At 36.9% G+C, this 27,587-nt stretch overlaps 1 protein-coding gene across 2 annotated transcripts in view; it reads right to left on the bottom strand.

Annotated features, from left to right (window-relative positions):
* CENPF (centromere protein F) overlaps positions 1-27,587 on the bottom strand; it is a 44,374-nt gene that overhangs the window by 2,191 nt on the left and 14,596 nt on the right. For both annotated transcript variants that reach the window (XM_075496424.1, XM_075496426.1), the window contains exons 8-19: positions 26,978-27,103; positions 22,999-23,127; positions 21,269-21,391; positions 17,417-17,552; positions 12,811-16,235; positions 8,907-11,207; positions 8,201-8,353; positions 6,933-7,109; positions 6,027-6,188; positions 4,196-4,382; positions 3,049-3,489; positions 809-1,002 (exon numbers count right to left, since the gene is read on the bottom strand). In XM_075496424.1, the coding sequence (XP_075352539.1) occupies positions 809-1,002; positions 3,049-3,489; positions 4,196-4,382; positions 6,027-6,188; positions 6,933-7,109; positions 8,201-8,353; positions 8,907-11,207; positions 12,811-16,235; positions 17,417-17,552; positions 21,269-21,391; positions 22,999-23,127; positions 26,978-27,103 (7,554 nt within the window). The remainder of the gene's footprint in view (positions 1-808; positions 1,003-3,048; positions 3,490-4,195; positions 4,383-6,026; positions 6,189-6,932; positions 7,110-8,200; positions 8,354-8,906; positions 11,208-12,810; positions 16,236-17,416; positions 17,553-21,268; positions 21,392-22,998; positions 23,128-26,977; positions 27,104-27,587) is intronic.

Genomic DNA, 27,587 nt, shown 5'->3' with positions numbered 1-27,587 from the left:
TGCTCAGCTTGAGATAGCATGGTTAAAAACTTTGGAGATTTCAGACAATAAAAGGTTTATTTCTGTCCTAAAGCTGGACATTTTTCTATAATCTGCAAAGCATTTGCATCAGCTTAGAAAGAACGCCTTATTCTGATGTACTGTGAAACATTCAGCAGTGTGTCATATTACTGAAAACACTTGTAAAGTTAATATAAGATGTTACTAAACTTTTTAAAATAAAATTCAGCTTTCAAAACCTAAGTCTGTAGTATTTATTTGTTTTGATAACCTTAAAATCTGGTAAACACTAACATTAAAGTCTAGTTTCTTTACCATCTAAATGTTGCCTATTTATATGTTTAACAGCCTCTCAAATATCGGTAGTTATTTTATCGCATGTCAAATGTGGAAATCCAAGAAAAATTGTTCGCAGAAAACTTTAAGCCTCAACTCAGGCTCCCAGAGGTTAATTCTTTTGCTGTTTACTTTTTCTGAAACTTAAGAAACCACAATAGAAGGAATATCTGCTCTCTAATATCCATTGTAAGAATTTGAAAATATACCTGTATTTAATTTACATTTCTCAATGGGTTTCCCTATGCAGTCACAAATTACATCACAGGAACAATTTGCAGATTGCTAGCATGGTCGAGACCTCTGTCATGTTTTAGCAATTCAGTATTTATGACCTTATCTTCACTGTATTGCTGAGAAATGTGAAGAATGATGATATGTCCTCAAACTTATTTGGCCAGATGAATACATTTAGTGAATGTATTAGTTTTCCCCACGGCTTTCATACCCAGATAAATTTTTTTAAAGTTACCTTTTGTGGTTTGCTGCCACCAGGTGTCCAACAGGAGCGCTCACCAAGATTATCTGGTCCGCATTTTCGTACATCTTGTGTAGGCAAAGGCAATTTCTCACTTGGGGAAGCCAGATGGGGACTTGTTCTTAGATTCAGAGTTGTTCTACGTAAAATGTAAGGGCTAACCTTTCCAGTGGGGATATCAGCAAACCCTGAAAAATAAAGAGCTTCTATTAAAAACAGCTAAATAAGTTACACTTTCTCAAACGGATCTTCTCTTTTTTCACATCGGGGATAAAATAGCTGATTAAAATAAATAATTTGTTCTTTTGAAGAAAATGGATCAAGAAGATTGCTGAACAGATCTTGTGTATTCCAAAATTCATATGCAAGCCCTGGAAACGGAGACAAAGTACAACAGTAATTCTATAGCAAAGTTTTTCAAACAAGTGTTCGGTCTTTTTCTTTACAGGTACATTATTACCTGGAGAATAATTTCAGTCTGGAAACATACTGGTTTTACTAGAATTCAATCAGAACACAATACCGTGACATGATATTCTTGATTTTTCATATTTTTCCTCTGCGTATAGTGTTATAGATTGTCTGTTATCTCTCTATTTAGCCTAGAAGTCAAACATTAACTGGCACACGTCCTCAGAACAGGTGTATTTCCAGAAGAATAATAATGCTGGTAAGAAAATGAAATGCAAATAATGTGTAGACTTAGAAATCCTGACTTCTGGGAGTGATGACTGAAGTTGAGGCGATTCAGTATCTCTATGGCTTGTCCTTTAATGATTGCAATTGCATTTATTATAAAGGGGTACTTAATAGGTAGTTGAATGTACAATATATTTTTCAAGCCCTGATTTGTGCAATCTTCTCAGTTACTTTGTGCTACAGTGAACCCTTATATGGAATATCAGGCTACCCAATTTCACTGCATTCATAGCAGAATGAAACTGAACTCTCATGAAGATGTTAATATATTACTGCTGTGGGCAAGACAGTTTCAACTCAGGGAATTTTAATCGATTTAATGTATTGCCAGTTAACACACTTTCAATTACTGATCCTGGTATTGAAAGAAATAAAAGCACACAAATAAGCAAACACTTGGGGAAAACACCTTGGCTTCCCTCCAGACACCTCTCCTCCCCAGTTTCTGGTCTCCAATCGCCTCGCCGCATGCTACACCTTCAGGAGGTAATGGGAGCACAGGAGATGTGGGTCAGATCCTGCTCCTTGTTTTTAACTCAGTTGCTCAGGCATAGAGGAACCCACTGGCTGTAGTCCCTTCTGGGGTCATACCTCCTCCTCAGTCTCCTCTCAGCCCCCCTTGGGCCTCCCCCCAGCTCCTGCCCCTGCTCAGGACACCACTACCCCCCTCAGCTCCATGTCCTGCTCAGTAGGATACTTTGCTTCAGAATTACTGCTGTCCCTCCAGCCCTGGTGTTGTTTTTCCTTCATCTCAGCATTTACTGCCCTTTTTTATGATTTCAGAGACTCGACAAACACCTCTGACTGGTTCCGTTCTGGTGCATGGTTTCGTCCCTTGGAGCCAGCTGGACCCGACCGTGTCCGGCACAGGGCAGCCCTGACCTCCTTCCTCAGAGTCCCCCTGCAGCCCTCACCACCAACCACTTGCCAGTCAGACCCCGCACAGCTGCTAACTGCCTCTTTGACCTCGTAAGAAGTAATACTGAAGGAACTGTGGGGCTATGGAGGGAGCAAACATGACTCCATCACAGCATGGTACTCTAGCACTCCAATCTTGTGGCCTTTAAGATTAGATTCACTCCACATCTATTCTCCTGTAGTTTCAGTGAATGGTTCAAATAATGTTTTTAAATGACTAGAGCAAGTCTTCTGTCAGCAAAACTTTGTTGCTGTTGCATATCATATGCTTAGCCTGTAATACATGCATCACGAGAAACTACAAAGTTGTGACTGCCAGGACCATTTAACTCTTAGCAGAACAGTAGTTACTGAACCAACATAAACATATTATGCTGGTCTAACACCACAGCTCCACAAACACTAACTTGGCACCAACTGGCACATCTCCCATTGACTACTTTCACCTTCCATCATTGTCACCAAAGATGTTTGCATAGTCACCTACTCACCCAGAGTAAAACTAATTCAGCAAAACAAAAGAGAAAAAAAACACCTGCTATGCTCGGAGAATGTTTGCCTTTATAAAACACCATAAATACCTCTTTTCACTACTTCTGGAAGCCCATCTGGCTCACCATCTGTGTTCTCCTGACCCAGCAGATTTTGACAGATATCATCCTTCCTTTTTTTCTTGGATGAAGTCTCTGGCAGAGGTGATCTTGGTTCTCCATTATCTTTCCTGTTGTCTTCGTATCTCTGCCTTTTACTTGAAAGCTTAGTATTATCTTCATCTGACCTCATCTCTTTGACAGACTGATTTCTCACTGTTAACGAGTTATCCGAATTCAGCAAAGGAGTGCTGACAGCATCACTTGTTGGCTGTTTCAGCTGAGCACTCAACAAACTGACTTGTGTTTTTAGCATCTCATTTGCTTCCTCTAGTTTATAATATTTAACAATTAGAGAGCAGTATTTCTCCAAGTTCTCATTTGCTTCTCTGGTTTTCACTTCTGTAGATTCCTGTAATTCTTCCAGTTTTAACTTAATTTCTTCTGTATTGGCATTCTCATCAGCACCTTTCAAAGCAAAATATCATTATTCATATAACTGACATAAAAAATGCATATATAAGCATTTATAATGCAATGGTCACACATCTTTTAGTCAATTACACACGTTCTATAACTGTGCAACTATAAAAAAAATAAGTGACAGTGTTTAACAAAATCAGTAATGTTAGACATAATGTATTTGCTAAATAGAGAACAAACATGCAAAATTTGAAAAGAATCCTTGAACAGTGCATGGGCAAACATTTTCTCTGTCATTTTGTAATTTCCAAACACTCGAGTTTGTACCCCTAACTTTCTTTAAGTATCATTTACAATACAGTGAATCTCATGAGATGACCCAAAATATAAAGAACAAAGCATGAGAATCAGAGGGGAAAGCTTGCTGGAAAATGATAAAAGAACTTGTACAGGAACTTTAGTTATTAAGAAAAACACTCCCCTTCTTCCTTAAGTCACTTTTGCACCACAAAAATGTAATATTAAAAATATATATTCATAATCCAGAGTTGGCTCTGATACTTTAAAAGGAAGAAGATGAACTAGATTTTGAAAATGTTTGACATATTTGCAGTTGTACTTTTTTATGCTAGTTAAGAATCATGCTCTGTATTAGAGCTGTATATGCAAATGGACATTTTACAGAAAAAGAAAGTTTTACAAACTAATGCACTGCTAAGAAAGCATTAAGATTGAATCTAGATTCAGTTACCTTCTTTCTTATACTTTGACATAGTTAGATTTTTCTTCCTTAATAGTTCATCACGTTCAACTAGTTGTTTCTGCAACATTTCCTTTTCCTGTTCCATCTGCTTACAGGATTTCATCCACAGCTGCACTTTACTGTGGGCAAATTCATTTTCCTTCTTCAGTTGAACTATAATGTTAACATTATCAGCCTACAAAATAAGAAATGTAGTTATTACACCAGAAACATATTTCTTCCATTTAAACCTTACAATGTCAAATGGAAGCTCAACTGTTATGCAATATTAGCTGTAGATCATGGTTGTAATGTATACTTGTTTGCTTGTTTCCGTACAACCTTGTTATAGCAGCTCCTTTACTGCAGAAACATGAAAGTCCTCTCACTAGACAGGTACATACAGGTGATTAACTCAGCAGAAAAACAAGAAATCAAATACCAATAAGGGAGACTTATTCTCTTCAGGTATACCAACAAATTATGAATGTTCAGATTACTGATGTCAAAACTAGCATCCTGCCTATCAGAAAGCTGTATTAACTCTGAGGCAGTCCTTTTTCTACCTGTTACCACTTCATTGACATGGCATAAGAAAGTGCTGCTTTCCAGGTAACAGATTTCAAACCAGTATGCTAAATTTTAAAGTGCTCTCTCCTAGTCTGGGTCTCCTTTATTCTTCTTTTTGTCCCTAATGCACCTTATTACCACAGAGGCAAGATAACCCAAGGTCTGCTTTGCACTCTAAATTCCAGCTCAAAAATACTATTCTGAGCAGCAGCAGATCATTCCTTTCCACCCACTTCCACTCTCCTGGGTTGCTCCCTGCTCATCTGGTCTGGTACCAACCTGTGTGCAAATACTACAGTGAGCACACCTGGAATCCTTGTATTCTACATTTACGCTACCATAGGTACTGCTTTCTGTCACTGGCACATATCCTATAGTACTGTATCATTGGACTGCTGGTATTAAACAAATTAACACCACAGTGGAGGGCCCTATAGAAGAAAGAACTGTTAGGCAAGATGAATGTATTGCAATTCAGTGTTTACATGCAAGTAAATTGAATTGACTATGTTTCTTCAAGAGTGCATTTAGAGAGAGACTCATTCCTGAAGTGGGAGTACAGAGTTGGAGGCAGCAATCAATCACAGACAGAAGCGGGGGGGGGGGGGGGGGGGGGCGGGGGGTACATGAGAAGAAAAATGCAGGGGAAATTAACACAGAAATTCGGTTATATGGACAGTTAAACTTCACCTGTGCTACCAGAAAGCAAACCAAGTACATCTATAGCTGGGAACAGTTCTCAGTTGTTCACAGCATGTGGAGTTTATATTCTAACATCACTGAGAACAGTTCTTCATTTAGAGAATTACACTAGTTAATAACTGTAATGAGAATTCTATATAAAATGGAATTTATAAACTCTCAAGAATCAAGAGCAATGTATAGAGACTAATGCTTAAGACAGAACACGGTATATTTTATCGTCAAAGTAATTCACAAACAGAAAATAGAGGCACTGCAAAGTTTCTTTGAGTGTATTCTAACCACATTATAACCCAGTTGTAATGTTCAGTGTAGACAATAGACTGCTGTGTTTAGTATCACATAAACCAATTCTAGGTGATCTCAGTTGTGGCATACGTAACAGAATTTTTCTAATATGGTTCAATAGTAACAATGTTTCCTCCATGCTCTATATTCTAATTAGTGAAGCAAAGGCTGTATCAAAGTCAAGCCAAAGCTCTGGAGCACTGGTTCCCAATCCTCCATTTATTTTACTACGCGGTGCCTTGGGCCTCATGTAGTTGGCAATGCTTACGTATTTTCTTACCTTAGTTTTTAGGAGTTCTCCCAAGGTTTGATTAGCTTCTTTAAGGGAATTATTTAGTTCTTCTTTACTTGACTTCAAATGCTCAATTTCCAATTTTTGTGAGCTGATAAAGTGCTCCAGTGAATTCATCTTACCTTGACAGGCCTCAATTTCTACTTCATTCTAGAGAAAGAAAATGTGCCTAATTACTATGATACTGAAAAGGACATTGAGTTGTACTTTAAAGATGTACTTAAGAGCATATCACAGCCCACGGGAATTGCACAGCAAATTTGCTTGTTATGTTTTAAGGAGTTTAAAACTGAAAAAGCAGTTTGTCTCCAGTATACATTTTGAATACCAGAATCTTGCCTCTAAGAAGTCTGCCATTAGAAAGCCCTTATATTTTACTATAACTTGCTCTTAAATTTACTTTATATTCACAAGAATGAAAATTATTAAGAAATAATTATAGTAAATTGTTTGCCTGCGTCCTACTGGCCTCAAGTACATATTCATAGACAGGTATTTCTACAGAAAAGATGATGGCTCTTTGTATACCTTATGGCTGGCAAATGCATTTCCAACAAATTTGCCCTTACTGTAAAGTGGTTAATCTTTCTTCCCCATTCCTACCAAAACAACCATTTCCTGGACTAAAATATACTGTTGCTTTCCCTTTTTCAAATGTATAGCCCCAGATAAATACACACTTAACACTTACTGAGTTCCGAGGTAAATTCACCTTTCACTGCTTGCTATATGGAAAAAAGTTAATTTAGCACGTACTGAGTTCCAAGTTATATAGAGTTCAGAAATATTGTTAACAAAGACAATTTCTTTTGCAATAGGATCAGCAAAATTTTGTGAAATACATAGAATTTAATTAAAAACTCACAGCACCATTCTTCCCATTTTCCAATTTACCTTTCTGTTTGCTTCTGTCAGAGCATCCTGATGCTCTTTCTCTGCTTGAAGTAGTCTGTCTTTATATTCCAATATTTCTCTTTTCATTTCACTTTCTTTTTCTTGTAGTTCTTTCTGGACTACCTCCAAACTCTTAGTCAGTTCATTTTTTTCTGACATAGTTAGATGCAGCTGAATCTGTAAACAGTAATAGCACATTCTTTGGTATTTAAAAGCTTTCTCAATGGAGAATAGTTGACCCATTAAACTATTTGACTTTACATCTGAAATGTCTTCAAATTTCCAAAAACAACTTGGTAAGAAAAAAGTATTTAACAGTGGCTAAACACACTGTAATCAAAGAATGGAACATCTGAACACAAAAGGCAGGATAGGAGGCAAAGGAGGGTCTTCTAAAAAGAAACATTGTGATCTGAGGGGTACACCAAGTGCAAGTTTGCCAACACCATTAAATCAAGCAGCACTGCCAAAAATCAAAGCTTAACCTCTCCAAACATTTTTCCCTCCGAGCGTGACTTGAGAGGTTATGGGTCACTTTCCTCACCCTCTAAGATGACAAAACTTTCTAAGCATTTTCATTTTGATCCACTTTTATAACTGTACTTTTTGGACAGCTGGCCTGTATTTCCATACAGGATTTCTGAAAGTTGCAGAAATCTTTTTTCTTTTCCCACTCAAAATCCTCAATGCCACAACAGAAAGAAGCCCCTGGTTATAAAATTTTATAAATATTGTTAGTAGGTCAGAAGACCACTTAAGCTGGTTTAAACACATAATATTGTTCACAAATAAGATCTGCAGTCATCTAGATGGTAAAACAGCCTCTAAGAATTAAATATGAACAAATTAAAAATAAAGACTCTAAAACTGTTTCTTCCTTGACTTTATCCTGAAAGTACTTTAACACTACTGAAACACTGAAAGTAATTTAGTTTTAAAACAAACTTGAGAAATGTTACATTTTTTATCTAACATCCTCAGTCTGATGATTGAATGCCTGTAGTAGAGACAGTTTCTTGGTACTGAAAGATTTCTAGATATTCACCTGTGGCCTTTACGCCAAGAAAACATAGTTTTGATAGAAGGAAGGGGGAAAAACTACTAACTAATCATTCTATCTCAGAAGAGAACATTAAATTTTTGGAAATTTAGAAGCAAGAACCTCTGATACAGTACATTAGCGTAGCTCCCTTGACCAACCTCCACACATTTACTGTACTTCAGCATCTGGCCTTGAACACAGAAATACTACACACAGAGTAACTAACTTTGTTCTTTTCTGAATGTTCTTGAATAAGTTGTATTTCTTCAGCAAGCTTGTTTCTCTCTGTGGTAAATTCTTCCTGTAATTTGGAAATCTTCTGTTCAGTATCACTTAGCTTGACTTGCAGCTCAGTACAACTTTCAGTCAGTTCATTTACCTGAAATTAAATTTTCCAGAATTACTTTTAATACATGTGTCATGACCTCCAAACAATTTTCTTACATCCAACAAGCCGTTTTTAAGATGGGTTATTTTATTGCTATAGCTGTTCCAACTCCAAGCAAGAGTCACAACAGGCTAATGCTGTTTTCACATCAAGTGTCTAATTGTTTCACTTTCTTTTGAGCTCCCAAAGTACTTATTCTTGATATAAAAACTCACTCACCCAATACTAATTTGTCTTTCATCTTTTTCTTCTACAGGAAAGAGGAAACTATCCTGCATTATTTGATTACTTAAACTTCTATGCCTACTTTCAAGCAACCTTCCCATTCATCCTACACAAAACAATGTCGTGCTTTCCAGCTCTGTAACTTCAATGCAAACTCATGATTGCATTGAAAACATAATTTTAAAAATAGGATGCTTACTGTAAGAGTCTGAGGTTAAAGTTATTTTAAGATATAATTTTTTAAGGAAGTGGTAAGCCCAGAGGACACTTCATCCTCACTCCTAAAAAGGGAACTCTACCCTAATGGAAATGGTATTACCTTTTTACATAAAGTGCTCTTTTCACAAAGCGTAGATTCCAGTTCCTTCTCAAGGTCCTTATAAGACATTTTTAGAACATTCAGGATATCCGGAAAGGTTTCATTATCAGAAAAATGTTGCTCCTTCAGTTTCAACTCAGCAATCAAATTCTGCAGCCTTTTTTTTTCCTGGTGCCAACATTCATACTCATGTTGCATGCGTGTCAGCTGTAAAGATAGCTCCTCTGTTTCTTTCACATGCTTTTGAAGAGCACCATTTTCCTGCACCTTTGCATTGAGTTTTTGTTTACAATCCATCAATTCTTGAACAAGTACTTCCCTCGTTTGGTCCAATTTGATATTTTCGGTTTTTATTTCCTGACATTCCTGTAATAGTATTGTTTTATCTTGCTCAAGACAAGCCACTTGATTAATCAAGACTTGTTCTTTTGCTCTAGCATCTGCTTCCTCCTTGCAAGAAAACTCTAATTTCTCACGTATATCTTTGAGCTCAGATTTCAGCAATACCACAGTATTTTCAAACTCATCCTTGATTTGCATCTTTTCTTCCTCCTTTTCTTCTAACAGTTTTGCTGTAGTCAAATTTGAAGACTCTAGTTCAAGGATTCTTTCTTGCTTTTCTTTTAAATCTTTAGCCAAACACTCTTTTTGTGATGTGAGGACATCAATTTGTAAGTTAAAACATTTCAGCTTTTCAGTCATCTCTTCCATCTCCATTGCTAATGTTTCTGCCTCTGCTTTAGCAGTCTCTGACTGAATAACTGCATCTTCTAGATTTTTCTCTGACATCTCCAATTCTCTTTCAAGTCTCTCTATTTTATCCAGAAGGGAGTCAGCTTTCCGTTCACTCTCTCTCAGCTTTTCAGCAACTTGGTGTTTTTTCTTCTCATCGGATTCAATTTTTACTTTCAGCTTCTCAATTCCATATTTCATTTGGTCTACTTCTTTCTGTGCTGAGCTGAGTCTAGCAGCAAGTTCACCTTTTTCCATTAACAAGCCTTCCAAAGATCTGGAAAGCTTTGAATTTTCCATTTCTGATGAACTTAATTTACTATGCATCATTTCCAGCTCTCTTACAATCAGCTCTTTCTCCTTCTTCAAATCTGCTGCTTCATTTTGGAGTTTTCCTTTTTCTAAGGCAAAAGACACAGCATCATTTTCCAAACTTTGCAGCTTCTGCAGAAGATGATCTTTTTCATTTGATAATTGATTTACATCAGATTTTGCAGTCTCAAGCAGATTTGTTTGTATCCTCACTTCACCCTCTAACCTTCCAATGAATTCAGTAGAATCCACCTCAGTTGACTCTAGCTCTTTTAATTTCTCTTGTAGCTTCTGATACTTCTGATCCAGTTCTTTTTTATTTTCAGACAAAATACTCAGTTCTTGGCTAATATGGTTTCTCTCAGCTGTGACTGAAACAAGGTGCTCTTGAAAGCTAGAAATAGTTTTCAGGTTAACTTCCCTCTCCCTTTCCAATTGCTGACATTTTGCCTGAAGCATTTCAATATCATGCTCTGTGAACAAGGCATGCTTCTCAATATTAACTTGCTCAGATTTTGGACTTCTCTGTTCATTTTCAGCTGCAAGAAATTGTTCATGACAATCTCTCTTGGTCATTTCTACATCATCCGATGCGTCTGCTGCATTAGACAATCTACCTTTATATATCTCCAGTTCAGACTTTATGTTCTCGGGTTCTTTTTCTAACGAGACTACTCTAAGAGATAATTGCTGCTTATTGACAGAGACTGATTCCAGTTTTTCCTTTATGTCACAGTTTTCTTCCTTAACAGCTACAGTGGCTTCCTCCAGTTCTGCAAAAGCTGAGCTCTTTGGAGTTAATTGTGCATTCTGAAAGTTCAGCTCTGAGTTTAATTGCTCAATTTTCATTAGTAAATCAACATGTTTATGGCTTTCTTCTGTCTCATAGATCAGCTTCAAATTTTCAGCAGTCTGTTGTTTTGCCTCCTCCTGGAGTGTTTCAGTGGTTATCTGATTTTCATAGAAATCCCCTGCACTCAAAAACATACTACTATTGGAAAATGACAATGCACTGGCATGGTCTGAAGGGCTGGTTATTTTTTGTGACATATTTCTACACTCGTGTTCTCCAGAAATCTTCTCAGTATAATCTTCCATTAATCTTGCTTCAGTGGTCTCAGCTACATTTTCACACACAGAGGTATCTCCTACAGCCATTTTCTCAATGGGGATTAGTTTAGGTTTATTGCTTTTCAGTGCTGAGATTTCAAGAGGCACTCCCAATTGAAAAGGACTATTGTTTCCTTGTTCAGTGTTCTGCAAGGGTTAAGAATCAATCCGTTAAAAAAAGAAAAGAAAAAGAATATATATAACAAAAAAACAAGGTGAGTTTTCTTAAACTATTAAAGCTCCTCCTTTTATGCAAAATAAATAGATAGCATCCTTCTCTACTTCAGAATCTGCTTTCTTATAGAAACGATTTACACTTATTTATACACACGTGCATCTTTGGCCAAAAGGTTTTAAAGATACTGAGGGAGACATTTCAGCCAAATTTACTGAAAGACTAAGTGCAAAGATACCACATGCCTCCATATTTTGGGAAAATAGGTGTCTATGTGACAAAGTGAAAAATTATTAGTATCACTAATGGGGGAAATGTTTACTGCTCACCTTCCATTAGACAGCAGAGAGTCTTCAAGGGACACAAGCCCATATCCTCAAACAACCCCTTTTCCAAATCACCACTGTCTGTCAGAGCCGGGCTTACATTTGGCACTACCTGATGCTCTCATTTGAAATAATAAAAATGACTAACTTCAAAACCTGAGGACTCGAAAAAACAACTGGGTCTGAAGGCAGCACCTGAGTGATCCGTATTGACTACTTCATCTTAAAACAGCTCCAGCTATGTGTGGTAAGGAACCGTATTTCTTTCTTCAAGTGTCTATGTATCAGTGTGGATGCTCTATGTGAATTGCAAGCAACACATAGAAGTGAAAGATTTTCTTCTCTGCAAGGAACTACTTCTCTGTAAGTTGCTCAGTGTTGCATAGTGGGCCAAAATGTAGAGCTTCAAGATGCTCTGACTGTAACAGCAGTGTTAAGCTTTAATTTCTGAGTCTATGTTGACTGGGCACTGGAGGCCACTTGCACAGAACTTAAGGGTCAAAACTGGAACTCTCACATGCAGAAAATGCACCTGTTAGATTTATCTTTAAGGGGAATTAGTCTGATACACTGTATGCAAGAATTAAACTGGTTTTCCTCCAGTCTAAGTGAAGTTTTGATTCTGCCACTTCTTACAAGGAGCAGCAAAATCTAGTTCACTGGTTGCACGTCACCTACAGCGCTGAAAAAAAACACAGAGCTGACTCCCAAATTTCTTGTTCCCTTAGGTATTTTGAAGGAATTCAGGCTGAAATGAAAATTAACTGTTCTGCTACCAACTCGTTCTGTTCTGCTGTTGATGGTGCTGAAAGAAATTAGAGGTGTGGAAGCAGTCCTAGTTTGCTTGTCCCATGAAGGGACATGGGAATTGTGTGCATCTTTAACCGACTCTGTTAAATCAGAGATCTAAGCTTGTAAGCACAGTACAGATACATACAGTGGATGCACATCCACTAACACAGCAGGATCCACACTGACACAGACCTGAAAAAAAACCAAGAAAGTAGCACAAAGTATTACACAACTCTAATAGACTAAACTTGTTGGGTTGTCATCATTTGTTATTTCTCATGATCTCTGTGATGCATAAACCAGAATTCAAGGTACAGATTATTTTTCTACTTTCTCTAAAGAACAGTACTGCTTCTGTGGGACACAATTTTAAATACATTTCATTTCAAAATTTAAATTTGGCTTACCATAAAAAAGGGTTTACATAAAACTGATTTACATGACAGTAATTACTTACATTTTCAACCTCCGTGCACAGCAGTGAGTGAGAACTTAAATCAAGGACTTGTAGTTGGAGTCGTGCTGCTTCCAGCTCCAAAGACAGATTCTCCGTTTGTTTTCTTTCTGCTGCCAGTTTGCACTCCATCTCCATAGTCATGTTATTCAGTTTCTGCTGCCATTCTTCCTTGTCAGATAAATTTTGCTGTTTGAGATGATCTATTTCTTTTCTTTCACAAAGTATAACTTTTTTCAGCTCTTGTATTTCTTCATTTTTCATACTCTCTTGAATGTGAAATTGGTCTTCGAGCACCTTGATAGCCTTCTCATATGTCTGACACAGCATCTGAAGTTCTTCAATTCTACTCTCAAGGTTAGATTTTCTAGGAGTAACTCTCCTGGGCTCTCTAACAGAGTCCAATTTGTGATCATTATGACAATTTTCAACCAAAACTTTTGTTGCACCTTCTGGATTTATTTCTGCAGAACTGTCTGGCTGATTCATTTCCTCTGCCCATTTGGACATACCACTGTTACCAGAATCAACCACCTCACTTACTTCTATAAAACAGGGGCTTTCAAAAAGATCCGAGGAAGAAGCCATGGACTTAGTTTCATCTAATTTAGACAGCGTGTCATTTTGGCTAGAAGATTGTGGCACTCTCACAGAATCTATACTAGCATTGCTCAGACTTGTCGACAGTACAGAATTTTCTGCCTTCAGTATTTCAATACAAGACTGTAGCTCAGATATCTTTGAGCTCATACTGCAATGTTGTTCATATAATTTTATATGTTCGTTCTGGAAAGACAAAAGTTTCTCTCTTACTTCAGCAAAGCATATTTTAACTTCTTTGGTGGACAATTTTAAATCTTCGTAGTCAGAACTGGGTCCAGTATTGCATTCTTTAAGTCTGAAGGACATTTCCTTATTATCAAAATACATTCTCAGATCACTGTTATCACTTTGATCCATAAGTTCATCCGGAAAAATAACTTTCTCCGCTTTTAAATTTTTATCTGCATTCATTATGTTCTCTTTCTCCTCTGCCACTTTATTAATACCTGTGATGCAATTTTTTTTTGAGTCTTTAAATCCAGAGGCTAATACACTGTTCTCACTCTGCAACTTCTCACACATTTTCTCGAGCTCACTCAGATTGTTTATCGTTACCTGCAAAGAGGATGCTAGCAAGACCGATGAATAACTTTCATCCATTCCTCTTTTGCCACAATTCTGGGAAACACTATCATAATTACACTCCAATGAGTGGCCATCTTCGTCTGATACTGCAAGCAGACAATCAGAAGTTTTCAATTCTTTAACAGACAGTAGTTCTTGCTGCAGTATCTCTTTCTCCCTCACACTTTTCTCAAGTTCTATTTTCACGCTTTTTAAAGCCGTCTCCAGTTGCATCACTTCTAACCTGTAGTTCTCTAGGGAGAGTTCTCTGTCCTCAAAATCCATTTGAAGAAGCTCAAGTTTAACTTGATATTTATTCAGCTCAGCATGCTTTTCTTCCATGGACTTCCTCAACTGTTCTGAATGGAGTCTCCATTCACAACTAACATCACACATTAGAGGTTCACTTTTTGTTTCTAGTTCCTTCCCCAATTGTTCCTTGCCTTGAAATACAATACCACATTTCTCTTGCATTGTATTTTGTGTTGCCCTGACATTTAACATTTCCTGTCCTAAACAGTCAAGCTCTGTAGAAGGCACATGTTGGATATTGGAAAATTCTGACTGCAGTTGCTGAAGTTCTTGAACCAAATCCTTTTTCATTTCTTCTGAGGCTATTAGTTTATGTAAGATATCTTTATTCTCACTAAATACCTGTTTCTCTTGCTCTAATTTTGCTTTCTTTTCCTCAAATTCAATTGTCTGCTCTCTCAGAATGCTCATCATGTTTGCATTTTCTTCTTCCACTGATTTATACTTTGCTTGCAAAACTTCAAGCTCTGTTTTGATTTCTTCAGTTCTTGATTCAATACGTTGTCTTTCCTCCTTGTGTTTTCCAGCCATGTCAGAAATGATTTCTTCTCTTTCCTTTAAACTATCAGAAATATTTTTATTTGCTTCGAGTAAAGTTATTTGTTCTTTCTCTAAAGCTCTGCTTAAATCCCTAAGGGCTGCATTTTCTTCAGTAAGTTCCTCAATTTTTTTGCTATATGAGCAAATCATTGAAGACATGCCCTCCTTCTCCAAATCCCATGTTCCAGACATGAGCTTCAGCTGTCTTAGTGAATCCTCAAGCACTTTATTATTGATCTTTAAATCCTGAAGCTCAGCTTGTCGGTTTTCTAATCTTTCATTCAGAGTTTGCAGTTGCATGTCCTTTTCCTCAAGAATAGCTAAAGTTTTTTCAACTAATTTCTGACGTGCTGAAATATCCACTTGCAAGTTACTAATGTGCTGTTTAGTTTCTGTCACGAAGCTTTCATGCATCTGTTCTACATTAAATAATCTTTCTTCATACTGCTGCTGCTGATTTGAATTCAGCTGCTTTTGAGCCACTAAGGAAAACTCAAGAGAAGAGATCTGATCTTGTAAAATGGACAGATCCTTAGTTTTTCCTGCTTCTAGAAGAGGTCTTGCACATCTGTGATCCTCAGCAATGGAGTTATTTGCTGCAAGTTGCATATTATCTAAAGCAGTTTTATCCTGACCACTTTGTAAATTAACTTCTCCATCTTCTGTCATTTCTGAGGTACCTTTTTCTTTTACAAGACAACAGATTTTTTCATATTCACCAAGCAGGTCATGATAACATTGCTCCCTTTGCAGTCCTTCACTTGCTGCTAACTGTAACTTTTCTTCTAGTTCACCAACTTGGTTGGTAAGCTGGAATATTTTACAGGACATATTTTCTATCTCTTTACAGTACTGTTTATCAGAACATTCTGCTTTCCGCTGAAGTTCATCAAAAGCTTTTTTTTGTTCTTCTAATTCTGCACTTTTACATTCCAGCATGTTTTTAAGTTCTCTAATCTCTGTGCTTTTCCTGTCACTTTCAGTTTCCATCATTCTGAGTTTCTCACTATGCTCACGATTTTTGATTTGCTGACTTTGAAGGGAACTCTCCAAGTCATTAATATTAGTCAGCATACCTTGCTTTTCAGATTTAAGTTTATTTATAAGATGATCATTTTCATTTTTCCATTGAGAAAAAGCAGTAGCCTCTTTTTGCAATTCTTCACATTCTCTCTGCTTGAATCCAAGGAGCCTCTGCAAAGCTTCTAATTGCTCCTCCATTTTACTTATTTTACAGTTTTGTTCTTTAATATGATTATCTTTTTCCTTGAGCAGGTCTTGGGTAGAATCTTGTTGCTTTTCCATGTCAGCTAAAGCTATTTTCAGCTTCTCCAGAGAAAGGGAGCTCTCTTGCTTTTTAAATTTCTCTTCCAGCAACTTTAGCTCTGCTTCCTGAAAAGTATTCTTAGCTGTAAAAGAAAACACCATCAAATCTTTGCCGGTCAATACTGGCAATTCTACTGATAATTTTCTAGATTAAATGTTATGATTTACTTTTACTATTTTCAATTTGCATTCTAGTGCAAAACATTACTCTCAAGTTATATCGGTGGATAAAGGATTGTTTATATCACCTTAGGCTATCAGACACTATGTACTCATAGACATTGTCAACTTTCCACTCTGCAGTCTGATACAACTCTGCACTCCAAGCCGGTCAGTCCTTACTTCTCAGGCGTAACTACCTGTTGTTTTTGTGCCTCACTTTCACCAAATTTTTATATGAAGTGGCACTGCCCTTTTTTTTTTTTTTTTTTTTTTTGACAGGTCTCATTCCAGTATGACCTTCTTGTGGGTCAGTTTTATGCTCTGTTTCTGCCAAAGAATGTCTAATTCTACACAGTCATTTTCCAAGTTGTCATCATTGTTTCCCTGCCTTGATAGGAACAGACTAAGAACCACCAAGGGTAAGTACAGGACAGGGGAAGGCATTACGTTCCACTAGGTAGCTGGTAAAGGCTGCAAATTTTCTATACGATCAAAGGCAAATCATCAGTTGAAAGGCAATGAAAAGTTTGGTCATTAATTTTAAGGAGAACAGAATCAAATTCAAAAGCATCCTTTTGAAATCTTACATGAAGTTTGATGGATGCACAGAAACGAGTGGGAATCTATCCCCTTTTTTCAGTCAGATCCAGCAGAACTACAAGGTATATTTCAACTCAATTCCTGAAAAACTGTGTTCTCAATTAGAAACAAACACTGCAAGCAAGACTCAACTAATCGGTGGTTATGCAATGTTTTCCTACCTTTTTTTTTAAAAAACAAACAAGAAACCAAACAACTCTCTGAAACACATAAAAGAATTACAAAACAAAACTTTTCTGGTTTAAATACATTCTATGGAATTCAGTTTGCTGATAAGTTCAGTGCACTTTGATTAATTTCAAAATTGTGTATCTTCAAGAACTGTATATCTTCACAGACAAAAATTCGTTTCCATTTAGGACAAAATGTTGGTTAAAAACACTAATCATATCCCACAGTGGAAACCTTTTTACTTAATTCACAATGAAACTTACAGGATTCTGGGAAACATACATCATTAAACATGCAACAGGAGTTCTGCAAATTTAAATACGTAACTCACTTTTCATCTCTTCTGCAAAATTCTGGCTCTGCTTTAGAGACTGCTTGATGGTATTTAGCTCTTCTTCAAGTTGGTGGATCTCTCGCAATTTTTTTTCAAGTTGACTGTCAAGAAGCTTTTTCTCCTGCTTCACTTCCTAAAACAAAACCAAATAAGACCATATTTCATATGAATTGCCAAGAACATCAAAGAATTCAGTTCATTTAAATCAAAAGAAAGATATTCCATTACGTCCTATTAAGCCTTTGGGCAGCTATGCCTAGGTTCCTAAGCACTGCTTGGGAACATAAGCTGAACTATTCTTAACTAGTTGACAGCATCTGAGAGATGCTGTCAGTTGACATAGTTAGCATGCCCCTTGTTTGCATAGAGCAAACAGCTCCACATGACCTGTTCCAAACGGATCGAGACAGGACAAGACATACCCTACAAAACCTGAGTTGATGAAGTTAGGCTACTTTCCCAAAGCAACAACAGAAACAAATCCCTGCAATGGCATCAAAATTAACAAGAAATTTATAGATCAGATTTTACCTATCATCTCATGTAGGGACACATTCTCTTTCCACTGAACATCATCATCATGGCAACACTGGTCAAATTTTATTTAGAAGTGCTTACTCTGAAAGAGGGTTGTTTTGCCATCAAGAGTATTTTCTTCCAAATAGAGTTTAAAAAAAACAAACCAAAACACAAACAATAATATGTAACTACATTGCATCTAGGAAGCCAAATAAAAGTTCTTTTAAGGAAACTAATCCTTTTTCTGCAAACTCCTGTTCTGCTGGACAACAGATGGCATGGAACTGGCATGGCCCATTTGGAAACAGGCCGTCAATTATTCATCCATTTACTGCTAGCAGATGGGCAGCAATTCACAAAAGGCAAGCTCAAGAAATGGAAAGGTCTAGATGAAAAAAATTAAAAGCTTGCTGGTGTGGCAGGCTTGTTTTTGCAACAACATGAATAAATCACGCTCAAAACATGATTAAAATTATCACTGTCACTAACAGTTACCTTCCCTTCTACTCATAGCCTTCCCTACCCACAGTTGGAAAAAAAAAAATCCGGTCACATATAAGTTTCAGTGAAGAAAGTTTTCTAGTAATCTTAACAATAATTTTACAAAGAAGTACAAATGTTCAAACTTCTTGCATTCAAAGCACCATATGCAGATGCAATACAAGAACACAAACTAAACAAGCTTGTTAATTAGAAAATCTAGGGTGATCTACAGAAAGAAAATCAAACAAGTTTAAGGAATTAAAATGGCTGAAAGGTCCAATTATTTTGATTTGGTGCAAACATTCCCAATAAGCAGCACTCAGCAAAACCCAGGAACCCATAATTTAATGGACTAAGTACCTGATAGTAACTAGCCATTTACACTTTCCAAAGCTATAAGCAAAACAGTCAATTTGGTTTCAATCCAGTTATTGATTCTACTTGTACATTGTATTACTCAAGTTAGCCATTCTGCAATTGTCCCTTGAAAAAGCAAAAACCAAACCAAAGCAAACTCCAGAACCTATATACAGGTAGCACTATTATTCTGGAGAAACTCTTCACAGGGCAGGCTTATGAGCAGTTTAGGGACTGACTGACCAATTTTTCCAAGACTAGTTATGGGCTTGCTTGCACCATCAAAATGTAAACCATGTGCTAAGATGCCAGAACTGCTATGCTATTGAGGTATCACCATTGCACAGCTTAGTAGTCTTTAGACTAAGCATATCCTGTATGCCTCACAAGTTTATCTGTTTTGCAACTTTTTTGGAACAGCAGTCTTATACAGTAAGGACCAAACACAGCCGTGGATTAACCAGCAGAAAACAACTGTATTCTCCACTGGGTAGTAAGACCATTAGTGTAAGACTGCAATAATTTCCCTTTAATAAAGGAAAAGAAATGCCAATCTCGCTCTTGTTTTCTTTTGCTATAAACACAATCTACTGTCAACAAAGCCTCCAAGACTTTGAAACAATTTGATGTAATTTTTTGCATTATACTTATTTATGAGAGTGAGGAAGACAAGCCATGCCCTAAGTTCTGCTGACATATACCATGCTTTCTTGTGTGCGAGTCTTAAGATAGAGAACTGTAGTGTTACTGATCTCTTCAAGTATTACAATCTCCCCCACATTAAGCTTCTTTATAAATTTATTGGTCATGTTCTAATACAACACCACTGTCACCAGCTGTTCAATTGTCTGACCAAGACAAACAAATATGAAGAAAAAATCTGGCTATAGTTACAGCCTAGTAAGATGGATACAAGATTGGTAGATAAAATGAAGCACTCCCAAGAATTTGCAGCAAAAAAAGGTATTTCCACAAATTAGATGCTCTCTGACAATGGGATCTCAAAAAAACCGTATCAAATCTAAGCTCACTCCTTCATTTCAAAGCCAGAAAGGGCATGAGCCCACAATATCTGATATAAACTATCTTTCTTTTTTTTGTGTAAAAATATGAAAGATTACAATAAGAATGTGCAGAAGCTTGATGGAAGGCTTGATGGAAGCTTTCCTCCTCTGGGATACATTGGAAAAACAAAAATTATCTTGATTAGCTTTACCACTGGAAGGCACCAGTTACATTTATTTACTAAATAGGTTTCAAGGACCACTATCTGGCATCGAGGCCAAGTAGCACAGAACAGCCCATATCTGTACCACTAAAGTCTTCTATCTTCCAAAACAGGTGGCTCTAACCAAACCGCCTGCTGGGAATGGTCCCAGGCTCATGCGAAGTCCCAAACTGTGCCTGGGAATTATATGAAAGAGTACTAGTCAGCTGGGCCAAAGCCATGCGAAGTGCTGTTCTAACAATTAACAGTATAAATAGTCACATTCCAATAGCTGGGAATGTTCCCAGACATTGTAATCTACCAGCATGAATATACCTAGTTTCACAATATACTAAGGCTGTACTAATGTTTGTGCTGATCTGAACAAACCCCACTATTTTACTTTAAATTTGTCCATAGAATTTTGAGAGGTAAATTTTTGGCAGAAATTATGCCAGATTATTTTATATCTGCTCATGACAACAGGCAACAAGTAAAATAAGAGTGTTTAAATAAAACAAACTGTGACATGAATTACATAGGTATTGAGCTCTCTTTCTTTTTTACTTCTGATTATCAAAATAAGGATAAAATTTGCATTGAGAGGTCTCTAGTGACACAACTGTAACAATTTCAAGTGCAGCTGCTCGAACTGCCAGCAAAGCAAAACAATATAACTGAGAAGACAAAGGAGACATTAAAGTGAAAAGATTTCTGCATGTATGGATATGAGGTAGTATGGCAGGATCCAAAGACTTCTCTGAAATTATCTTCATTTGAGGGAAAGTTTTTACAGCAGTGTATATTTGTTTGACTGTGTTTCTTCTAAGAAAAATGCCTTTTTTTTAAAAAAAGAGGATCTAGTAAGTCTTTGTACAAAATCACTGAGCTTGACAGTGTGAATCAAAGCAGTAGAGTCAATGATTCTAGAATTTACTTCTAAAATCAGGCAAGTATTGATACATTTTTATTTCAGGACCAAAAGCAAGAATCTCTTGAAACAAAAACCTATTTTTGATAAAAGATAAGTCCAACGTGAACTAGAACCGTATCAGCAGCATTATAGCAATGAATCCTAACCACCCAGCCAATTGCACAAATTGCATTAATCTACATGACATTAGCAAAGACCTCATTTTGTGTTACAACTAAGATACGTTATTAAGATAATCCATAAATGTGTTTAAAGATTGCTTATGTGAGTAAATGCTTGACAGTATTAGTGTTTACAGGTTGCACGTTTATGCTATTAATTCTATCAACTACTCCTCTGCATTGGTTACCTCAAAGCTTCTTGTCAAATCAGTTTCCTTAGCCTGGGCTGCTAATAAAGCCTGCTCTGCTCTGCACAGCTTCTGGGTGAGATCACTGGTATCATGTTCCAAGCATTGTTTCACTGCCATTACCTGTAAGAATGTTGAAAATCGACATTGTATTCACAGGCATATGTAACTTTTTTTTTTTAAAAATCTCCCATTCTCGAACACCAACATTCTATTACAAAATAAAACTACATTATTTTATCCCATCATGAACCCAAGGTTGCTTTACTGTGGTTTAGAAAATAGCTGCTTATTGCCTTTCCACTCCTTTGCCTCTGACCAGAAAGATACTATGTCTCAAAAATACATATGTTTCTGGACTGTCTGAAATTGGATTAATACATCCAACTTCCAGCTACATCACCACAATGATACCTGTAGGATACAACTGAGATTGGGAATGTAATAGCCTTTTTGCTAAGCTATAAGAATCAGAAAGTTAGGATCATAACTGGATTTACTGATCCATTGACACAGATTTTATAAAAACCGAAGAGGTTTTAGCTCTTTCAAAATAGTCCCACAATGCTCCAGATCAAAAAGGAAGGAAATGCCATTATGAGGTCAAAAAAGGAAAAAAAAAGTCTATTCTGAGGTCATTACGCAATAAATTAGCTTTCCTGGGGAAAGAACTAAAAGGCACCCGTTTTTCTCTCTATGAAATCAATTTCTTCAATAAGCATATACAAAAGAATATGCATATAAAGAAACCTCCATGAAAAATATTCGACTGAATGTATTCCCATGGCTATATTTCTAAAATAAAACAAGCCTGCAAGAAAGCTGTTGTCAGCTTTCGAAATGCTGTTTCAGTTCAGCCTGCCTGCTAATGGGGCTTCTCAATATAACTTTCAAAAACTTGTGACCCTTTTTAGAAATTCAGTTAGCTCTGCTGCTTTACAGCTGCTCTCAAGAGTTTTTTGAGGCTTTTAAACATTCCTCTTTTCTGGTCACCCACTCTTCAGGCTTGTGCTGCTTTCTAACTTCCTTAAAATTGTGGGTTTTGTGACAACTAATGTGTTCTAATAGCTAGTTGCTGCCAATGCTGTGGAAGACCTCCTTTGTGCTGATGTTCCTCCTTACACAAGCCCTGACACTCATCTGATTTTGTGGAGAACCAGTTCAGGGAGTTAAAGTGATAGCAAACACTTGTGCCTATGTACACATATGCTAATTTATATAATTTTTTCTTTGCTCTTTTAGCTCCTGTATCAGCTCTCTGCAGGGTCACATGAGGGGTAGCACTGCTAAAAAAAGTACCACGAGGAGTGCATGGCCAGGGTGTATGAAATGGGGCTGTTGTTCCAAAGGGCAACTACCCATTGATCAGTTTAGCTCTGTCAAACTGTACCTCCGCATGTTTTCTATGCAAGGTGTCTCTTGTGATCAGCCTTAGCTGCTCCTCTCTCAAACAGATTTATTTTATCTGCACTGTTCTTCTGCATTCACATCTCCTTCCCTGTGGGAAGTGGATTAGCCCCAAACTTTTAAAAGCCTATAATTCACATTTAAATACATAGTATTTCAGTGAGAAATGGTAAATACAAAACACCTAATACAAACTGTACAAAACATTAATACAAGTACCCACATTAATTATACTTTGCTTTATGTATAATTAAATTAAGGCAGTACTGCTGAGACAACTAAATACCAGCTCTAGTAGAAGATTTTAATATAAAAAAGCCTACTTTGTCAAATTCTGCCTGCAGAGCGTTGAAGTCATTTTTGGCTTGCTGTAGCTCCTGATTCAGTTTGTTTCTTATCTGGTTGCACTGCTGATCCAGTGTTTGTAAGGAATGCTGCTGACAAGAGAGTTCCTAGAAAACAGTGGTATAGTAGCAAAGAAATAAGCACATAACTGCAACAAGTGTCTATTTTGGTTACTGGAGCAATAACAACTGGTTTTCATTAGCAGATACTGCCTGCTCAGAGACACTTGTCTTACACAGGGAGCAACAGTTTAAAAACAATTTTGATGCATGCTGCAAATGTCACATGGGCAAGAATGGCCTTAACCTGATTTATGTCATCTGCTTAAAAACTCCATTACAGCACACTCCTATCACAGAAAAGGGGAAAAAAATTAATCTAAAACTAGTGAAAGTAATGGTATTAAAATTCTTCATCTTAAAGTTAAGTTTCATACAAGAATTACATTATACTACACGTGGACAAATTAATCTCTGCTATTATTTACTTACCATAATATAGGGTTGATTTTTTTTTCTAGGAAAATTTTAAAATAGTCTTAGAATACCACCTAGCATGGGACTGAGCAACAAGATAATCTTACAAGGGCAGTCATGAAAACTGCACAAAAAATAACGTTCCCAAAACAGACTTCCTGAAATCTGTAGGACAATATATTTCGTGTGGATCTTACAACATGCCAAGTAGGCATCCATTAGGATAAACGGCTGTACTTGTCATTTCTCATGAGGCCTTTGGACCTTGTAGATTTGATTCTGCACAGATTTCAGAGATTTATTAGGATGTAAAACAGTAAGAGGTGTGAGGTAATAAAAAGCAATGAAGGAAAAAAACAGGATATTTATCAGCAATAATCACTATGCAAAAGTTGCAATATGCTCCACTATCAAATTCTAAGATCCTTGCGAAGGGGAAAAGGCAATAAAGCTCTTGTGCTTCTCTTATTGGTTTTAGAGTATAGGCGTAGTTACTTCATACAGGCAAGCTGCTTCACTAAAAGACACAGTACCATACTGTCGCCAGTCAAACAAAACAAAATAAAAGAAAGAAAAACAACAACAACAACAACCAAAAAACACCAAAAGAAAGGAAATGTTCACAGTGAAAGAACTAGAGCTGACATATTCTGCAATGTGGCTCTGGCTCCCAGGTATATGAACCCCCTGCACACAAGTCAGTGTATTTTAGTCAGTCATATCTGTGAAATGATAGCAGCACTCCTTACATGCTGCTCGAGAGCAAAAACAGCACAAGAGGTTCAAGTACTTCCTACACCAGTAAGACGGACAGTAAACAAACAGCTCTTCTTTATCAGGGAAAGTATGGATGAGTGTGGAACTCTCATAAACAGAAAAACCTGGAAAGATCAATCTTAATATACGTGCGTGTGTTTTTATATATATATATAAAAATATCTATATTTATATATAAAAATTAGCATTTTTCTACATAGAACCCAATATAGGTAAGTCTGCAACTGCATTCCCACACAAGAAGGTGACAGAATGACAGAAGCACTATACAATTTAGAAAGGAAAGGTGTGACACCAGCTGGGTGTCACAGTAACTGGCCCTAGTAACTAATGCTGAGTAAAGTACGTATTAGCTCCAAAGAGCTCTTCTGCCAGCCTCTGGTCAGGAGCATTTCCTGAGCTCATGCAAGGAGGCCCTTTGGACCCTAGCGCACTCCTTATTAATGAAAGGATGAATTCAACGTCATTATGTCCCAAAGCATTCCAATAATTATTTCTAAAGCTGATGGACTGAAAAGACCCTGCTTTCTAAGCCCTACATGTTACAGTATAAGAGAGAAACTGCAGAAAACCTTTCTTTCTTTAGATGAATGCTCAAAACAAACAAAAGAAGTGCTTCCTCTAGTTTTAGATGTCAAAAAATTAGTTATGCACACCTAAGCTAAAAGTGGAGGCTCCTTCCATTACCAGCAGGCAAACACCCAGCTCCAGAGTGAAGACCCAAATCTAAGGTGTCTGGAATAACCTGCCTTCTGAAGGTGCCTGTCTCTGCAGAGTAAAGTAGAGGCCTAAGTAACAAGCTTAGACTGACACCTAGATTTCAGATGTCTGAATTAAGGTGATATGAATCTCACCTTTCCAATTTGAAGCTTGGATGGAAACAGTTAAACAAAAATTTGAGAGAGAACATTATGCCCTGATACAAGTGCAACTCTGAAACTAGCCTGTGTTACCATCTCAGAACAAGGCCTGGAGCTTCTCAGGCCTTTCTGAAAGTTCATGAAATGCATTCCTGGATCTCATCTGCCTTCTAGAAACAGAAATGTAATAAGGAACACACCAGCAAGGCTTTACAGGATGGAATTCAGTAGGACCAGTACCAGTATCTAGGTTTCACAGAAGGTAAGAATCCCTCCCTGAGGAAAATGCAGAGATCAGAATTTCTACAATATTACACAAATTTGGATGCCAGAATGTGTAAAACAGAGCCTTTAAATCAGACTTGACAGCCAAATATTATAATTAAATGAACATTAAACAAACTTCATAAAAGCCTATAACAGCTCACAAATCACAAACGTTATGGAAAAAAGAGAGAGTGTTCTTCACAGTTAATGCCCTTGCTGAACAACCTAGAATGACAGTATGCGATTTATGTATTAGTCTTATTAAGGTCTTTTTGTTTCTAACTAAAAATTAATTTTGCTTCACAGGAGGAGTTCCTGTGCCTGGCACCTAAACTGCTTGACATCGAAGCTATCAGCTATTGAGACAAGCTGTAGCAACAAACAACCCATGTGGAAGATGATGTGCTGCTTCTCTGAAAGAATGTCTCAGAAATACCATATTCTTAAATGATCCCACTGAATAGAGTGCCAGTGCCCAAGGGGCATGCATCAGGAATAGCAGAGCCAGTATGGACTGGGTTTGTAAGGAAAAAACATTACAGAAGGTTCACGGGCCTTCAACTCATCTTTTGATGAATAAAATGACTGCTATATTTGAATCTTTCAAAAGCTTTTTTTCATGCTACAACTATTCAAATACAAAGATCAGTTGTTCTTATTTACCACTTCTAGACAAGGTTCAGTATCTCTTTGAGATCTGGGGTTAGCATCTAGACTAACAGACTTTGTGAAACCACTTTTTCATTCAAGAGCATTGGTAGCAGCACTATTCATTGGCCACTCCAGCAGAATTCCTCTGCCAATTATTTTATCTGTCTGGATATACCTTGGAGAAAACATTTCAGGTTAAACATTTGACACAACAGCAGTCTTCTTCAGGGCAATGCCCTGAATGCCAATCCCCAAAGCAAACTTAAAATGCCCATCTGAAATGGCACTATCACTTCCAAATCTGCATCTCTGATTTCCTAACACTGATTATTAAGCTTAAAAAGAAAAATACAAAGAGTTTAGACCTAATACAAATCAGTGTTAATGCTAAACATAACTTCAGTCCAGAGAAGTTCCTGGGAAACTGCTATAATTTGTCCCTCTGCAAGAGCTGGCAGGAAGGAAGCTAAAGACAGCTATGCTAATCCCATATTTTACCATCTTCTGAGCATGAACGAAAATTAGAATAATAGAGATATAATCCTAAAGAAATTATTTTCTTGTGTGAGAGATGCATGAAAAATTAACTCAGATTCCACAGAAATAACTGAGTCAGTTATTAAGTTTCAACTCGCATATATATAATTCTGTGAACAATGAAGTCTAGTTTCTCATGGATTTGTATCTCAATTGGGTCTCTCGCACATACTCTCTATTGCTGAGTGAATACTAACATAATTCTGCATGTCTCCAACAGCCTCTCCCCTCTGTTGGGATGTTTGTTTTCAGTTTTTCAATTACCTTTGCAACTTTTACTTCTCTGTCAAATATGATTGCAATTAACTGAAAAGCAGATACACAAAATAAGCCGTGTGTGTATTTCATCTCCTTAGGAAGACAAAATTAAAAAGTTATTTTTGCCTTACCTGTTGGTATTCCTTTTCCTTTGCCTTTATTTTCTGTTCTAAAGACTGACGAGCACTCTCAGCATTTTGTCTTTGGCAATTGAGTTCTTCTGACAATCTTTTCACCTTTTGCTCCATCATTTGGACCTATAATAATTTAGTTATCAATCACAAGTGTTAAAAATGCAAGTGACATTTTATTTAAATTCATATGCATTCATATGAAAAGACTGATTTCACCTACTACAATTGTTCTAGCATTCATATAACCTACAGCATAACTTTAGCTGGTACCATATAAATTCATAGCAATCCAAAGTGCTAAATCCATACTTGCTTATGTTAGTGATAATACGTATATACTTTTATATATATAGTTAGGGGTGTGTGTATATATATACAAAAGTGTATAAACACACACAAAAACATCTTCAGAAAATCAGTCTTTGACAGTCTACAGAAATGTACGGTATCTGACACTAAAAACAGATTATATTTTTGGTACCTCAGGTTGCTATGAACTAACGAATGACCACTAACTGCTAAACAACAACATTTTTAGACTGAAAATAACTGGATATTCCACTGAATTTCAGAGTGATTCAGCACATTGATTTGGATAGGGGGGAAA

The sequence above is a fragment of the Mycteria americana genome, chromosome 3 (genome assembly GCF_035582795.1).
Source record: "Mycteria americana isolate JAX WOST 10 ecotype Jacksonville Zoo and Gardens chromosome 3, USCA_MyAme_1.0, whole genome shotgun sequence".
Taxonomy (NCBI): domain Eukaryota; kingdom Metazoa; phylum Chordata; class Aves; order Ciconiiformes; family Ciconiidae; genus Mycteria; species Mycteria americana.
Note: the sequence above shows the minus strand (reverse complement) of the source record. Positions and strands in the feature narration are given on the sequence as shown.